The sequence below is a fragment of the Convolutriloba macropyga genome, chromosome 3 (genome assembly GCF_964194025.1).
Source record: "Convolutriloba macropyga chromosome 3, txConMacr16.3, whole genome shotgun sequence".
Lineage (NCBI taxonomy): Eukaryota > Metazoa > Xenacoelomorpha > Acoela > Convolutidae > Convolutriloba > Convolutriloba macropyga.
In genome coordinates, this window is record NC_134470.1 from 33,784,572 (window position 1) to 33,802,917 (window position 18,346).

Below are 18,346 nucleotides of genomic sequence, written 5' to 3' on the forward strand. Positions count from 1 at the left end.
ACAATCCAGCAGACATTGGCACCAGAGTGATCAACATTGAAGAACTCAATAGAAGTGAATCACAGAGTCGGCCTGGTTGAAACGAGCAGAAAGGGAAAGGCCAGAACAAGTGAAACTAATCTTTACATCAGATGAAGAGAATATACCCTCATCAGTCTTCATGATACAGGCTGAAGAAAAGAAAGCAGTTATTCAGTGGGAACAATTTGGTAACTTCAACAGACTAGTGAATACAGTGGCATACGTACAGCGAGCATTGAACAAACACAAACCAGCGACAATCGTATTCAGCATTGAAGAAAAAGAAAAAGCAAAAGCAACTATCTTCAAACTACTACAGCAAGAACAGTTTGGCGAGGAGTTGAAATCTCTCTGAAAAGGAAATTCTAAAAGGCAGCAAAATCCTACATTTCTCCCCTTGCCCAGATGAAGAAGAATTTATTCGAGCCAAAAGCAGATTAGGCAAAATTCAATTGGATTTTAAAGCAAAGCATCCAATTTTGCTACAATGGAAGCATCATGCGGTTGAATTATTCTTGCGAAACGAACTCAAGAACAATCAAAACGAAGTCACTGAGCTTGTAAGAAACATTGTTCAGCAGAAGATGTGGATCCTAGGCATACGAAACGCGTTAAGATCGATCAAGAACAAGTGCGTTAACTGCAGAAAATACAGAGCACAAACGATAGCACCAGTAAGGGCAGACCTACCCAGAAAGCACTTTGATGCTTCATCAGACTTTACAAATGTTGGAGTTGACTACTTTGGCCCTTTCATTGTGAAGATTGGACCGAGAAATGAAAAGCGATGGTGTTGTCTGTTCAAATCTCTAACTATGAGAGCGGTGCATGTAGACGTGGTACCCAAGTTGGACACAGATAGTGCAATAATGAGATTTATTGCTCGAAGAGGCAAACCAAGTACAATCATCAGTGACAGCGGGACAAATTTTGTTGGAGCTGATAGAAAGTATGCAGAGTAAGTTGCGGCATGCAAAAAAGAAGGGATCGAAGAACATCTAATTAAACGAGGAATCAGATGGAAGTTCAACCCACCCGCAGCACCTCACTTTGGTGGAGTATGTTAGCGGTTGGTTAGAAGCTGCAAGAAAGCAATGTATGCAGCGTTGGGGAACAGGTCATTAACTGAGGACGTCCTTTCAACAACGATGTGTATTGAAGAGCAGACGTTGAACGCAAGACTTTTGACTACAGTCAGTTCAGACGTTGATGACTTGGAAGCATTGACCCCAATCACTTCTTGCTTGGCAACAGGAATGTTTGCTTACCCTACCTAGCGTGCTCAGAAGAATTTGTTGATCATCGCAAATTCTTTCAACCACTTCAAGCCTATGCAATTCTCATATGTGACAGATTTCACAAAGAATATCTGCCACCTCGTTTGGTTGATCGAAAACAGCGATAAGCGAGGATATTACAATCTAGATCTAGGTCAAGTTACGGAGACCACCGATGGGTCTGACGGTGTGTACAAGAGACCAGAAGTGAAGCTCGCCCAAGTACTACCTAGAAAAGATGTTTGCACGACGGAAAACAGGGCAGGCGATGTGGCGGCTGAGCCTACTAACTCAAAAACCAAATTCAGTAGCGCTTCAAGGCCATTTAAAGCATGAAAGCTAGAACAGCATGAAGAGCAAAATTTAATGCTACATTCTACGGAAGCCATACGGATTTTTTCACTTTGTTCAACATTTATATATAACAACTATTATTAGTACGCAATCGTCTTACATGAAGTTAAACTGAAACTCAAACTCAAAATATGCTGTTACTGCCACGTATTCAAGTTTCACAATCACACAAGTTTACCTCAAACGGAGCCAGATATGACCAACTTGGTAAGCCAGATTCGACCAATTTTGCTATTTTCAAACCAATTTAGAGAGAGCGGGGCACCGTATACGGTATCCCGAAACCCAATTTCAGTGTATTCAGAGAATCTTACGACATAGTGATCTACAACCAATCAACAGTTAAATTCGACATGTAGACCCACATGACTAGCAGTATAAATAGAGCTAAAAAAACGACCAAAAATCGGAAGAAACTCGCAAATTCGGTTATATTAAACTGACATACAGTGCGTATTGAAGCACATTTTCCTGAGCGGTAAATTTCTTGTTATCGTGTCTGGCTTCTGTAGATCATATTAGTGATTGTACAACTTTAACTTTACTTTGAAGAGTTGAAAGGAGAATTAACTTTTATATTCTCAAAACGTTAATTTCTGAGGAACAAATATCCTAAGTAAGAGAAACTTTGTGCGAAGCACATATTCAGTTGCTCTTACTGGCTTTACCGAAGCCTAACATAGTTTTGATATTGGTGTTATTGAGGCCAATTGAGAAACAAAAATTGTTCATTGAATCAGCTCAGAATATTCCAATCTGAGTTAAAAATTGTTATGATATTTCTTGAAGACCATTCAACCAATTCAGTTCATTTCTTTTTCACTTTGATTTCAATTTTGAGTCTTTATTTTTGAAGTTCTTCAACATTGAAACCCAAGCAAAAAATACATTTTGCCCATGTATTAAGATTGGGTATAAAAATACAAAAGGGAGCCGCACCAACGCAGTTTAACAATTGTTGTTACTTTTTACATCAGACAAAAGGCGTACCTAACGTTCATAGCCCTGCGAAGTTTTGTCTCACTAGCATTTGTGGTTGAGGAGATATCATTGAAAAACCTCTAATTTGAGACCATTTGGTTAATTGAAATTTTGGATTTTTGCTTAGTAGAAGCAGAGCCATTTGTTATCCAGCAAAGCTGAACAATTAGTTGTTCGAAAATATTGAGTATCAAGTAATGCAATGGCATTCTAGAGCATAGCGGATAAGACAGTTCATAAAAGTTAACTGCAAAAACACAATATCCGGACAGATTTCAAAACCGCTGAAACGAACTGGGCGGTGTATAGTTTTCTTGACTTTGATAGGAGAGCAGCCGTTACAGTTTCCTATCTCTAAAACATATAGCTTAGACACATAATTGGAATGTCAGCGAATCAAATTTGAAGCGTCTACAAAATTGAGTTAATCAACACTTGTTGCGATAACAGCAGTTAAATAAACCGCCAGTGTAATAAATTTTAATGCCCAATCGACACTGGAAAACAATTCAGCATTAGACTACGAGTTTAACACACTCTTTTATCTCCACTGTTACAAAGTAGACAGTTGCGACAAAGGAGTGGTGCTAAACTCGTAGTCTACTGATGGAAACAGTTTCTTAATCTTGTAATCTAAAAAAACTTGTGTTGCGTAGTGTGTGTGTTGTGTCTTGTGTGTTTGGTTTGTGTGATGTGTGTGCAGTGTGTGGTGTGTTTTTGTGTGTTTGCGCGCGTGTGTATGTGGTGAGTGTGTTGTGTGTTGTGTGGTGTGTGTGTGTGGTGTTTTTGTGTGTGTGTGTAAGTGTTTGTAAGTGTGTGTGTGTGTGTGTGTTTGTGTGTGTGTGTGTGTGAGTGCGTGTGTGTGTGTGTGTGTTTGTGTGTGTGTGTGTGTGTGTGTGTGTGTGTGTGTGTGTGTGTGTGTATGTGTGGAGTGTGTTGTGTATGTGAGTGTGGTGTGTGTGTGTGGTGTGTGTGTGCTGTGTGTGGTGAATGTCTCTTGTGTGTGTGCCTGTGGTGTGTGCGTGGTGTGCGTGGTGAGTGTGTGGTGTTGTGTGTGTGTGTGTGTTTGTCTCTGTGTGTAAGTGTGTGTAAGTGTGTGTGCGTGTGTGTGGAGTGTGTGATGTGTGTTAGTGTGGGTGTGTGTGTGGTGTGTTTGTTGTGTGTGGCATGTTCGCGTGTGTGTGGTGAGTTTGTGGTGTGTTGTGTGTGATGTGTGTGGTTTGTGTGTGTGTGTGTGTGTGTGTGTGTGTGTGTGTGTGTGTGTGTGTAAGTGTGTGTAAGTGTGTGTGTGTGTGTTTGTGTGCGTGAGTGTGTGGAGTTTGTGGTGTGCTTGAGTGTGGTGTGTGTGTGTATGCGTGCGTGTGTTTGTATATGGGTGTGTCTGTGTGTGTTTGTTTGTGTGGGAGGGGGGTGGTGGGCGGATGAGGTCAAAACGAAGAACAGATCCGAAGAAATATCACTTACTTTTGAAAATGTAATTGTCCACAAGAAATAAAAATGAGAAACCAACAAAACTGTGTTCAATTTTGAAATGATCGCAACAGGCGTTGATTAAAAAAATTACCACACGGTTGTGATCAATTTCGAAGTTATCATAACACCTCGGCTTCGCCTCGGAGTTTGATAACTTCTCGGTGGCGATAACAACCGTGTGGTAATATTCATTATTGGATTTAAAATTACTCTACTTACCCAGCGCCAATAAAACACGTGCCTACGAAGCTAAACAAACTGATAAATTGATTTAACATTAGTAAGAACCGACCCAGATCTTTAAATGTCAGATCACGCTTCAAACACAGATAGTGGGAAGAAAAGACCTCTGCTAGGGCGCCAGAAAACTAAAAGTGCAAGCATCAGGGACGACAGGGGAAGCAATTGGGGAGCTCAGAGAAGTACCACCACGAGCAGCTCAGTTCGTTAAAATGTTAAATAGCCACCAGTGCAAGAAGACAAAGAAAAATGGGATCTATTCTGTCCCCCCTTTTTTTTTATGACCCCGTTACAAATTATATGTTGTTATATAGCACGCTAATATGTAAGAAAATAGCACGTGCGCCCGGGGGTCATAAACGATTTATGCTCACCCCGCTGTTACCGCTTAAATATAGCATAATGAAGGGCGTATAATTTCATGAGCGGTGGGGGTGTCTATGATGTACGATATTCCTGATCTCTTTCATGTGACCAATTCGCTACTTCACGCCAAGCCCCCCCCCCCCCATCTGGTAGATTCACATACTTAATAAGCCCACCTAATCGGGAGGTACCTGACAGAAAGATTTAAAACCTGAGCACACGAGAAGCGGGTAATGTGAGAAGGGGAGCAGGGCAGCCACTCCCGGGTCGAGGTTGGATAAAAAAAAAATGTTTTTTCACCGCAAAGAGTCATATATTTGAGCGTTGAATGCGGTGAAAACGGTGAATTTTGGTAATATTTGCGGTTTTTAGCGGTGAATTTTTGCAAGATTTGGGATTATTAGCGGTGAAATATTTACTTTTTCCGGATTCACCGGATTTCTTACCAGAAAGAAACAGCCGTACACGGGTTCGAACCTCTCCCTCCCTACTTGTCAACAACTTCTTATCCCACTGCGACATCTGCCACCTACTTCAATTATATTTCCTGTGAAGTTAAGATAAGCGTTGAATTTAGCGGTGAATACGTCTAAGATTTGCAATTTTAGCAGTGGTTTTTTTAGTCACCGCTACAAAGAGAATGCGGTGAAAAAACTCTTCAGCACTACCAGCAGAATGCGGTAGAAAATTCAACGCCTAATCCAACGCTGATCGTACAATAATTCACCGCAACATCTTTTTTTACATTACGATTGACAACATTTTTATTTATATTACTTGTTTAATATTATGAGGTTGCTGATTATTCAGAACCATTCTTGCATTTTTATACATATGGTGAAAGATTAGCGGTGAATTAATGGTGAATTTTTGTAAGAATTGCAATTTTTGGCAATGAAATTTTTTTTCACCGCATAAGCGGTGAAAAGAAATTCTGGGTCTTTCCCACTATAGCCCCCATGAAATTATAGCCCCCACTGTAGTATGATTACCATGTTTGGGGGGGGGGGGGGGCTATAGATTATCTGACCACTAAGCTGGGGGGGGGGGGGGGGCTATAATGGGAAAGACCCGAAATTTTTCACCGCTTAAATTTATTTTTTCACCGCATTCATCGCATTGAGCGCAAATCTTAACTTTTTAATCAAAATCACCGCAAATCATACATCTTTTAGCGATTTTTAGCGGCGACACCTCTACCCGGGCGGAAAAGATTTTTTGACAGAGGCATATTTTTCTGCAAACACAATTCACTGTAAAATTTTGGAAGTAATTGATATGCTTAGTTATAACTCCAGTTACAGAAAAAAAGTAACAGAAAAGTCTCTTGTTTTAGCTAAACGTGTCTCATGACAAAGGATAAGGTCTTAACTCCTCTACCGACGAGATTGCTTAAATTAATTATTTTGTTCGAGAAATTGAATAATTGGTATCAATTATACATTTTCTCTAATTTTTATGAATATGAATATTTAACAAAGGACAAGTCATGTAAAATATGTAGACAAAATTTATTGAAACAAAAAATTGTCACGCTTCGAAAGACAAATGCGTTTTTTTTTCAATTTTTTTTTTAAATTTCACACACTTAAAATGTAAGAGTTGAGGCCAATGCAGTGAATGCGGTAAAATATTAATGAATTGCAATTCACCCCTACATCTTTTTAAACCACATTTCCATGTCTAACAAAAAATTAGAACTTCCTTTATTCGGATAAATTTTGCTGGAGCTGATAATTGTGCGGTAGTAAAATTGAACCCGGCGGCACCGAAACTTGCAAACTTACTAAAGAGTTCCATAAAGAGAGTAATTAGGGTGCACTGGTGACCTAAACAATTGAAGGGTGGGCGAAATCAGCCATCTCATGGCAACGAGTATGTTCAGCACTCCAATTATGATTCAGAGAAGCTCTCCTTGCCAAGTGTTCGGAGCAAAGACAGAGTAGTTGCTAGTCAGGAACTTGATGAGACCATTGGCAGTGGAAAAAAATTGAGCCCAAATCACTTAGAAGATAACGAAAATGATCAGGGTGCTCAAGCGGCAGAGCGAAGTGTCATTTTTCCAGGCGACAAGAGAGCTCCCAGGCAACTGTTTCTGTCAACACTTTTTCAAGAGTTAAAAGTTGTCACTTCAATCGGGGTCGAATGACTTATTTCAGATAAATATAGAAAATTGGCCGAAAAGAGAGGTCGATTTATGAAAAGACTGTTGTCGATCGAAAAAAAAACAGTGGATGACCGATATGAAACGACTTTGCTTCAAATTTATAGGTCGCGGTCCACGATTGATTGACCAAAATAAGTCAACGTTGAATAAGGGTCGACAGATACATGTGAGGGTTGACCATTGGCTAGAAGACGTTTGTCGACGTTGACTATAGGTCGACCGATATAAGTCCTTGATCCAGATTTAGACACAAATATAGTTGACCCAAATTTAGACAACGCCAAGCAAAAAACTTCTAGAGCAAGTGTCTTTTTCACAACCGGTTCCAAACTGGTTCACATAAAACCAAAAATTAGAGAAAATAGAGATCCCCTATGCAAGTAGATTCTAAGACAACGGAAAATTTTCTGACTTGTTTACCAAGAAAGTTATCGTCTGGCCATTTTCGTTCGCTAATAAGCAAATACATTTTTTTTCAAAAAAAAAGATTCGCAATCGAGCCAATGAGATGTTCAATTGAAATCAAACTTTGCGAACAAAATTGAGACTGTGATCCCCTGTGTAAGTTATGTTGGAACCACCAAGAAGTTTTTGGCCTACTACGTTTACCAAAGACAGAATTATCAGATTTTTTTGGTTTCTAGCTTCGAATATATTAATTGTGGGTCGACAATTGAAAGGACTACAGGTCGACAAAATTTGTGGAAAAAGACTATGGGCCAACCGTATTTTCGATATAAAAAGACCTTGTGTCAACCATATTTCAGGTACGCAAAGACAGTTGTAGAACTATGAAAAACTTTGGACCAACTTTATTAGTTTGCTTGACTTTGTTGTTAAGATAAGGAAACAAGGAGGCTCGGTAATGTGCGTTCGCACCTTAAATTCCGAACCCACTCATGTACATTTTTCACTTAATTGTCTACCAAATGAGGAAGAGATAAAAAAAATTAACATATCAACATATCATCAGACAAACTACCAAAAGAATAAAATCAATATTAATTTTTTTTAAAGAGACAATCATAAATTGTTAAAACAATCTACTCTAGAGGGCCTATGAGACCTGTGGTTACCATAATATGACTACCAGAAAAGACGGCAATAAAAATCAAATTGTTACAATTATTAATGACGACCAAAATTCCTTGTCCATTTTTTGAAAAACACTATTAACCAAACCAAAATGGCATCAGATAAAATTTATTTTAAGAAGATTAACCGGTACTTTTTGGAACAAAATATGGGTCTTTTTCCTCAATGCGACTTGGCAACAAGTTGACTAGAAATGAGCAAAGGCGGCAAAAGTTTATTAAAACTTTGCTTTTTTTAAAAAAGAATTAATTTCGAACTGATTAGAAACATTACGCATCAAATGAAATCATTGAGAGATTCTTTTATACCTCCATAGAGGGCGACGAAGACCTTTCATTATACAGGATATGTCATACGACTACGAAATAAAAATGACAAATAGAGGCAAAAACGAATAATTTGCACGAAAATTATGCAGGAAAACAATGTCCACGCAATCAATTAAATATTAAGCTGATCACTTGAAACATAAAAAATCTTCGTTTGCATTTTTTGCAGGAGACAACATTTGTAAATCAAATGACGCCCATTTTTGTGATACTGTGAAAAACCTACAAAAAAGGGGCAAATTTGCAAAAATCACGAAAATTGGTTTTATGAAAACTGGTTGTTCCAAGAAGAAAGACCATTTGAGGAAAATAGAACTGTTATGAAGAACAAATAGAATTGCAAAAGATAAATGAAATGAGTTGTATATAGAGATGTTTAGCTACAATTTAACAGAATTAAAATTGGCAGATCTCAAAAATCCTTTTTTTTTATTAAAAACAAATAATTTCAAAATTCATAGCCAACAAAAGCTTTCGACTAAAAGAGTCGACAGTTTGTCTTACAACTACTCGGAAAACTTATTGCGAATGTTATTAATGAGACCAAATCATAAGACTATTAAATAAAATTAAATACAAGCTGAACTAATAAGTTTCACAAACAACTTTACGAAACCACAGTTTTTAAGCCATTAAATTTATAAGATATTAACCGCGTCAAAATAACATCTTCATTTGCATCTCCTTTGATCATCTTAGCATCTTTCTGAAAAACGACTATCACAAAATGATAACAAAAAACCACAAAAACTAAAAAGTATCTAAACTTCACAAAATTCTTCTGAAACAAATTGTATAAGCCCTGAAGACCTCATTTAAAAAGTTTAAACAACAGAAGAAATATTGTTTGATTCAACAATAATTTAAAAAGAGCTCTGGATAATGAGGCTATTTTAAGAAAATGATACAACATTAAAAAATACGAAAAAACGCAAACCAGAACAAAAAGGGATAAGTTGAAGAATACTTTCTCTTTTTTTTTTTAGAAATTAAAATCGAAAGTCAAAACAGCCAGTAGTAATTTACCGATATCAGTTATTTAAGTTCACTTGTTGACCTCTATTTGGCCACTGAGACCTTTAATTACACAATATTTGGCATATGACAACAAAAATTAAAACAGATAAAGGGAAAAATTAAAAAACTCTACCAATTTCTGCAAGAGAACGGTGCCGCAGCCCTTCAAACCATATGTTATGAAAACAAAAATTGTGTTCAAGTTCAATTGTTTTAAATGGTTTTTCATTTAGATTGTTAAACAATGTGATGATTTCCAAAAAGAGGCAAAACAATAGCAAAAATGGGCAATTATGCACAAAAATCAATTATGCTCAAAGTTTTAATGAAAGCTCGTAGTACCAAAAGCAAGAAAACCTTCTTTTAAAACAATCGGCCACAAAATTAATTTTTATTTTATAAGGGGGAAAGGTTGACCTGTACTTGCTGAGAAAAAGCAAAATTTTAACTAAAATAAAATAAAAAATTGACAAGTTAAAGAATCACAGAAATTTCCTTAAAACAAATACATTCAATAACATAAGAGACATTAGGTAACAACCGAATGAATAAAAAAGGTTTTTTCGCACCTCATGAGGAAATTATTTAGATCTTTGAGTGGTTAAAATTAAAAATCGGACTGCCAAAAGAATAACAATTGAAGGCAAAAGACAATAATTCAGTTAAATTTCAATAATACTCTTCCTCAAAGTCATAAACACGCTTTGGTTCTCTGAAAACAAACTGTATCTACATTTGGCCTCAAATTTACGTAAATTTGAGCTGTCATTAATGGAGCCGTGAATAAAAATATTGTCAGTAATAAACATTTGAAAAACAAAAGCGAAATATTTTGAAAAAAGGCAGCATCAATTTGGAAACCAAAAAGTCTCTGATTCTAGTCGTCTATGATTTATCCAACCCCTCCCTGATTGTGTCACGCGCCCTGCAAAGCAACCAAGTGTACCAAGGGTTTGCGAATTAGACTAATTGATTAGTGGAATTCTTCAAATATTGAAAAAAAAGATGCATTTTGTATAATTATCGAGTTTAATTTGCAAAAAACGGTAAAGTTTTAATTTCAGAAGATTTTCATATTGCGCCTAGTTGCAACTAACGCTCTTTTTGAGATTACGGAGTCTGTTTTAAGGTATTTTAGGTCAGTAAGTCTGGCAAACTTTAAGAAAATGGACCAAAAAAGCATATTTTTTGCCATTTTTGATGAAAAAAGTTTGAATTTTGTAAAATTTATTAAAAATTTTAGCCAAAAAAGAACTTCAATCAAACAATTCACCAACGCTCTTCTATCTCTAACGGTAACAAAAACACTCTGCCGTTAAAAATTTTTAACTTTTTTTGAATTATGTTAGCGAAATTGTGCCAAATTTTAGCCAAAATTACTGAAAATGTGAACAAAAAGAGTTGAATGTTCGCAAAATTTTAAACCTCGATAACTCCTTGTAAAACACAAAAATCGGAAAAATCTTTTTAATTCCGTATTCTACGCTGGACGGGCTTTCTAATGATACCCCTCACAATTCTCTTCGATGAATATATCGGTTGACTGAACAAAAAAAAACCCAGTTGAGTATATAGTTCCCCCCTACCCAATAAAGTGGGGGTCGGAACAATTATTCCCCATCTCACCTTTCTTAGCTTTTTCACGTGGTCAACGCCTCAACTAGGGCTGGTATATTTAGGCACCAAGCTTTGCCAAAAATGTACTAAAATTTTTTAGGAAATGACCTGCCTGGTCAAAGATTTTAACGTTTACCAACTCTTATACAATTACCAACGTTATACTAACTTTGCCATAAACTGGGTAAATTTGAAAAAAAATTGTTTTACTGGAGGCAAAAGTAAAGATCCACCTGAGTTTCTCAGTTTTCACTGCAGCTCACAATAGCATTTTATACACATCAGCTTTTTATCTATAGCTTTGGATGTAAAATTATATTCTGCATCATCCTTACTTTTGCAGGTTAGGAATTACATTATAGAGTGCAGAACAATTCTTTTCCGACGATGAAAAAATCAATCTATGCCTATTAAATTATGTGAAAAACTTGCGTTTTAAAACGAAATGAATTTAATTGAAAAATATTAATGTAATTACCCTAATAATGGTTCCGACCCATTTTAGTGGGGGAGGATTTATATACTCAATTGGTTTTTTTTTGTCCGATCGATATAATCATCGTAGAAGATCGTGAGTAGTATCATTAGAAAGCCCCTCCAGCGAAGAATATGGTATTAAAAAGATTTTTTCAATTATCTTTCCTTAAGAGTTATCGATGCTTACAATTTTTTGAATATTAGTCGTAATGCGGCTGTTTTTTTTCACATTTTCGGTATTTTTGACCACATTTTCGTCAATTTTGCCAACAATAAGTTAAAATTGTTAACTGTAGTATTATTGGTTTCATCTCTAAAGATAGAGGAGGGTTGCTGAACTGTTCAATCTATTTTTTTTGGCTAGAATTAATGCTAAATTTTTCAACTTTCAGACTATTTTTTGTCAAAAATGAGACCAAGTTTGCTTTTTTTTAGCCCACTTGCTTTAAATTTGTTTGAAGTAGACACGTTGAAACTGCGGCAATATCCTTCTCAAGCTAGAAAAATAGCTAGTTGTACTCCCGCTGTCTTTAGGAGTTCTAAAATTATAGTTTTGCCAGATTTTTGCAAATTTAAACTCAATAAATATACAAAATGCGTTATTTATTTTTGACAAACTGAAAAACTAGTGTAACAATTGATCTAATTCACAACCATATGAACATTTAACTGTTTTGTTATACGCGCGGCAATATCTGAGCTCATCCTGATCTTAGTGTGGATCCTTACGATAAAGTTTTTAGATTTAATGTTTTCTCTATGTAAGCGTTTTTTAAGTAAATTACTGACAAACATTTCTAATCAGAGCTCAGTTAAAGCAGATACTGTTTGCAATAAACGAGTCCCAACGAGTTTATATATGTTTTCAAAGTTAGGCTCATGGTTTTTATGTCTCTGACTAATTGTTATTGTGAAAAAATTATGGACTTCTTGCGTTTTGCTTTCATTTGTTTTTTTTTATAGCCCAATGACTTAGTGTCCCCAATCAAAAATCCAATTAGCTTTCCAGGAGTTATAAGGAACTTATATAACTATTTCAGTTGTTATCTAATGTCTGTTATGCCTTCGAATATATTTGTTTGAAGAAAATATTTTTGAGATATCTTATTTCTCTCAAGTTCGAGCGCAGTTTCAGTAAAACAGACGGAAACCAATTTCCTGTGGTTTATGAATTAATGTTGGTAACGGTTTGATATTTAACTAATTTTTTCTTTGTTTTGATACTACGCGTTTTCCCATATTTTATGAGTTCAATTTGATACTACGTTTTGATACTACGCATATTTTATGAGTTCAATTTGTTTCTTTGTCGATTATCTTTATTTGACAATCCAAAATGAAGGAAAGCATAGTATGCAGAAGGTGCAGCGTTAGAAAAAGGCGTGTCTGGATATTTTAACTTTTGTTCGAAGAGTTTATGCCTTTTGGGCTGAGACACAGTTATCACGCAAAATATTGTAATTTTTTGCCTATATTTGTCTTTTTGTTGTTACACGCCACATAATTAATGTCTATAGGCTTCAATAGTTTTCCCAGGAAGTTTAACGCAAAACCTGTTTAGATATTCCAGTTTATAGCTGTTTGTTTTATTGACTATCAAATTCAATTAAAAAAATATTTCTTTCAACTGTCTTCTGTTTCCTTTCTTTTTCGTCGTCATGTAACTCAATCTCACTAATTTAGAGTCTCCAGTAATTTCTTGATTCAAAAATTTTTTCATTTTTTTCGCGCTTTGTTTTACGTTGTGACTGATTGCTTCGAGCATTTAGTTTCATAAAGTTTTCAAGATTTCTATACTGTTCAGTTTTTGAGTTAATTTTTGTTTTAATATTTACGTAGTCCTTTTAATGGGAAGACTCGCTGATGTTAAGATGAATAGAAAGTGAAGATCTACAGTTGTTGACCAGTGCGTTGACCAATGTGATGTCGTATAATTGTTTGAAGTTTGGCTTCATTATGTGTTTGTTTTTATTTTGTGGGGTCGTGACTTAGTCTCAATATTAACAGGCCTAATCGGCTTCCGGAGGTGTTGCAACCTAATCCATTGCTTTTTGTTGAAATCTTAAGTCTGCTATGTTACTTGAAAATACTTGTTTTCAAAAACATTTTTCGTTTTTGAGCTTTGTCATTTTTAACTAGTTTTTTGGTCGCTTAATAGCTCAATCTCTGTAAGGAGAGGTCACAACCCATTTTCAGTGAGCTATAGTTTAAACTTTATAAAGGTTTTAGCTTCAAACATTTGCTTTTCGGCTTTGTTACTGCTGTTACTACCAGATTTCCTAAAATGCGTGAGATTTTTATATGTTTGAACATTTTAAAGGATTTTTTCCCTTCTATTTTATTACAAAAATCGTTTGTCCCATTGGCTTTGAAATTTTGCGCAATTGAACAATGGATAATGACATGTCTCAATTGTTTCCAATGTAGGTATAAATGAACATTTTAGTGATTTCAGTTGATATCTAATGACATTAACATCTGTGAAATTAATTGTTTTCAAACATAGAAGCGTACTTTTGAACTTCTTTGCTCATATTTGTCGACCAGTTAACCAGTCGCATTGAGGACAAATCCCATATTTTTTAATGGAAAATAGGCTAAATTATTTTGTTAAGGTTTTTTCTGATGCGAGTTTGATTTTGTTACGATTTTTTTTGTTTTAGACATCGAGTTTTGGTCGCAAATAGTATTCGTTGTTTGGTTTTTATTATTGTCCTTACTAGTAGTCCTGTTATCAACAACTTTTATCGACCCTCTAGCGTAGCATTATTGTGTTCCATTTGTTGTTTTTTTAACGATATGTATGTTTTTGAAGGTTTTCCATCTCTTCGTCATTTGGTAGCTAATTAAGTCAAGAATGTGGATGAGCGGGAAGGAACATTATGTGCGTACGCACATAACCGAGCCTTCTTGTTTTCACTAAAAAATTAAATTTGTCCTAATACAAGCAATAATTACGGTACGAACAAAAGCAGGTTGTTTTTTTTGTGCTTTAGTGACAATATTGCAATTACCAAGCTTTTTTGTCTCAAAGTGTGACATAAGGAGTAATTATATACAGGAAATAACAGTCAGCTGATTTAAAGGCGGGAACTAAGGGGAATAAGGAACCAATGTAAGCAATAAAAAATAATTGAAGAAGCAATGATTGAATTATTATAAAAGATGATAAACATGATTAAGTTCTGATATTTAGCACTTCCTTAATGCGGCACACTATAAAAAGAGAGCTCACAATAGATTTTTTAATGATAGTAATGAAAAAAAGCACGAGATTGCTGTTGGCGAAACAGCTAGCCTTTAAGTGCCACCACTGACGTTGCAACGGAGAGGTCAAGTAAAGTAGACGGCTCTCATGAAGAAAGAGACAAGCACTCAATTCATACCCGGCAGACGGATCCAAGCGTGGCTGGAATGGAAACGCTAAAATCAGTTTATTCATTCGTATCTCAACCACTCGAGAAGGCCTCGGCTTTATCAAGCGATCCTCCGAAGCAAGGGATGCTTTGAATGGATTTTGCATTTCTTGTGAGCAAATTGTGCAAAAAATTGAGCAAAAGTGGTCGTAGCAATATTTTTGTAATGGTTCAAAATTCAGATCATAGTTGTGTCAGAAACGTGATCACGCTGGCGTTTTAAAATTCTGAAGTGCATCGAAATTCCTAAATTAGATGATCAAACAATAATTCTCGATACTCAGAATAAATACTATAAATAATTGAAAACACTCGTCGACACTGCACACAGGGCACCTAAACAAAAAAGCATGTAATACACACAAATATATGCCACAAAGCAAAGTTGGGCAACTGGTATTTGAGATCTTGCTTCAAATTTAAAAAAGAAATGCAAAAAGCCTTACATCACCAGAGCTCAGCAAACCACCACGGTTACCAAAATTAGGAAAGAAGGGGAACGAATCATCAGGTACGGAGCAGTGAGACAGTATCTTTTCTAAACTATGTTCTAGATAAGAGTGCTCATTGTTTCCCTCGTTTCAGGTAAGAAAGGCAAAACGGGCAAAAAGAAGAAGGAAAAGAGTGAACCCAGACAACCAAGACCTAAGATGGGGATGGTTGACAAAGCCACATTCTACCAAGCTCCTGATGATGAGTTGATGAAAAGCATACAAGAGTTGGAATGGGAGAGCAGTGAGTTATGACTCAGTTATTGTTTTTATTGAGTAAAATGGTGTAAGAGTAAGGGGGATTTGGGTCTTTCCCATTATAGCCCCCATGAAATTATAGCCCCCTTATGGTATATTTACCATGATAGGGTGGGGGGGGGCTATAGGTTATATGACCACTAAGCAGGGGGGGGGCTATAATGGGAAATACCTGGTAATTTTGGGGGGTAAGATGATGCCATAGTACGGGGGGGGGGAGGGGAGGGGGTAATAGGTCCATTACCCTCTCACCTTTGCGTCGCTCTGCCCCCCATTACCCACTACTCCTTCGTCGTTTTACCCCCCATTACCCCAAACTCTCGACTTGTTTTACACCCCATTACCCCCTACTCTTGTGTTGTTTTACATCCCATTGCCCCACCTCCCACTATTGCATCGTTTTACCTCAATTACCCCCACTCTTGCATAACTTTACCCAAATTGGCAGCCCCACTCTAACGTCGTTTTACCTCCATAGTCAAAAAGTGACAGCCTTGAACCACAACCTCTGTCACCTGAGCCGGTTCGCCTCAGCCCTCAGACCTCGATGCTTGCCCCATAGTAGCCCGATTTAAATGATAAATAAATTTTGCCCCCTCACTCTTACATCGTTTTAACTCTCTAAAATTACCCCCTAATCTTACATCTTTTTGGTGGGTATTATTTGGGTGGCAATGCATAAAAATTCCCCCTTACTCCCTATAACCACCTTATCTTTTACCCGGAATATTTCTTTATCTCAAATCTGAAATCCCCCCTTGCTCCCCATTATTACCCCCACATCTTACATCGTTTTACATCCCAAAAATTATACCATAATCTTACATCTTTTTTGGAGTAATTATGGGGGTTTAAAGCTAAAAATTCCTCCCCCCATAGCCCCAATTACGCTCAGTTACATCCCATTACCACCCTTATCCTATATTTTTTGTGGGGTAATTTCTGGGGTTAAAATCTGAAAATCCACCTTACTCCCCACTTCCCTCTAATCTTACATTGCTTTACCCCCATAATTTACCCCTTATTCTTACATTTTTTGCGAGTATTATTTGGGGTGTCAATTATAAAAATTTTACCATTAACACCCATTACCCACATTAACACCTAATCCTACATCGTTTTATGCCCCTAAAATTAGCCTCTTTTCTAGCATCATTTTAATGGGTAATTTTGGGAGGTTGAAGTTTAAAAATTCCCCCATTACCCGCCACTACGCGGTTATCGTACATCCTTTTAGCCAACCCCCCTAAAAATACCCCTTATCTTACATCTTTTTGGGGGTTACTTTTTAGGGTAAATTCTAAAAGTTCCACCTTACTCTCACATCGTTTTGCCCCCCATTGACAAATACCCCCTACTCTTACATCAGCTTGGAGGGTAATTAGGGGGTAATTTCGACACAGGATGGGCAAAAAAAGTGATTAAATAACTATGTTAATATATATCACCATAAAATGTAAAAGAAAAAAACTCGTACGTACTATGCAATGGTTTTTACTGGTTCTTTCCCGTTTGTGTTTACTCCTGTGTTCCCATTTGTGCGCACGGATTTTTCAGTGTTTTGTGCGGTTTTGTGGTTTTTAGCAGTTAAACTTTTATTTCAACGCTTGAGAAGTTCCAAAAATCTTACAACAATGTGCAAGTCTGTTGGTTTTTGGCCGCGACAAAAATTTTCACCCACTAAAAACACCAAGGTTACAAAAAATCATTGCCAGTTGATTGAAGCCGATTGTATTTGCAGCTTTTAGCAGGAGATTTTTTCTCATTCATTACCATTGAAATGGTCTTCACCGCATTGAACGCTAACAAACCAATATGCAAAATCATGCAAGACATTCACCAAAATTCTTCAATTTTTAGCAGTATTTGATACTCGCTTTATAGACTCGGGTTGAAAACATAGTATTTCAATGCTCTGAAGCAAACTTATTCAACTTTTTCTTCATTTTTGCTCACAACTTGCTTATTTAATTGCAATTCTTTCGTTAGAATTAACATTTTTTGTGCGTTTTAGGAGTGGTTTACCTTCATTAGAAGTCGTTTGACTCTATGTTTTTAGTGCCATTTTGGTTTCATTTGTAAGTAGATCTCACAACCAACCAAAGAGCACGTCGTCTTTATTCACCCTTGTGAACAAAGCTTCCCTTAAATTTGATTAGCGGTTTTTTAAACAAAAAAGCGAGAAAATCTAAGCAGAGTTCACAACAAAGAAAATTTAAAACTACTTACAGACACTTTTCATTAGATTTTAAGCTCTCAACGTTAGAAAATTTAGAAGAGTTAAAGAAATTACTTTTCACACGCTGTGTAATTGAAACCCACGTATGAAGTAATTGAAAGTCACGCTCAGTGTAATTAAAAACCGTAGTTTTGATGTTTACAGTTTCTTGTATCTATGTTCCTCAAATTAAAGGTATTTAATATTTACACGTTTTGTAATAATATTTCGCACGATAGTCACAATTACAATATTTCTGATGGCACAAATTTTCATAATTCAGAATAAGAACTTATTCTAAACATAATAGACTAGATAAAACTTCAAATTATTCGGCTTAAGAAACTTCTAAAACCGTATGTATATATTTTTGATTATTTTTCAGAATTACTAGTAAGCAGCCATCTTACTTGTCTCGTTTCATTCCCATGCGCGTGAACTACTCTTACTTTGTGAATTATAATTAAACTAAATTTACTTACTAAGCTAGGTTTTAAATTGCCAGCTAAAATGGTAGGTAGATTTCAAATGAATTCTACATACGAAAAA

General features: G+C 36.2%; 1 protein-coding gene across 3 annotated transcripts in view; it reads left to right on the plus strand.

Moving 5' to 3' along the window:
• Window positions 1-4,338: 4,338 nt before the first annotated feature.
• LOC142337024 (uncharacterized) overlaps window positions 4,339-18,346 on the plus strand; it is a 175,348-nt gene continuing 161,340 nt past the window's right edge. For all 3 annotated transcript variants that reach the window (XM_075386056.1, XM_075386057.1, XM_075386058.1), the window contains exons 1-5: window positions 4,339-4,548; window positions 6,556-6,797; window positions 14,720-14,911; window positions 15,283-15,341; window positions 15,416-15,565. In XM_075386056.1, the coding sequence (XP_075242171.1) occupies window positions 4,411-4,548; window positions 6,556-6,797; window positions 14,720-14,911; window positions 15,283-15,341; window positions 15,416-15,565 (781 nt within the window). In that variant the 5' untranslated portion in view covers window positions 4,339-4,410. The remainder of the gene's footprint in view (window positions 4,549-6,555; window positions 6,798-14,719; window positions 14,912-15,282; window positions 15,342-15,415; window positions 15,566-18,346) is intronic.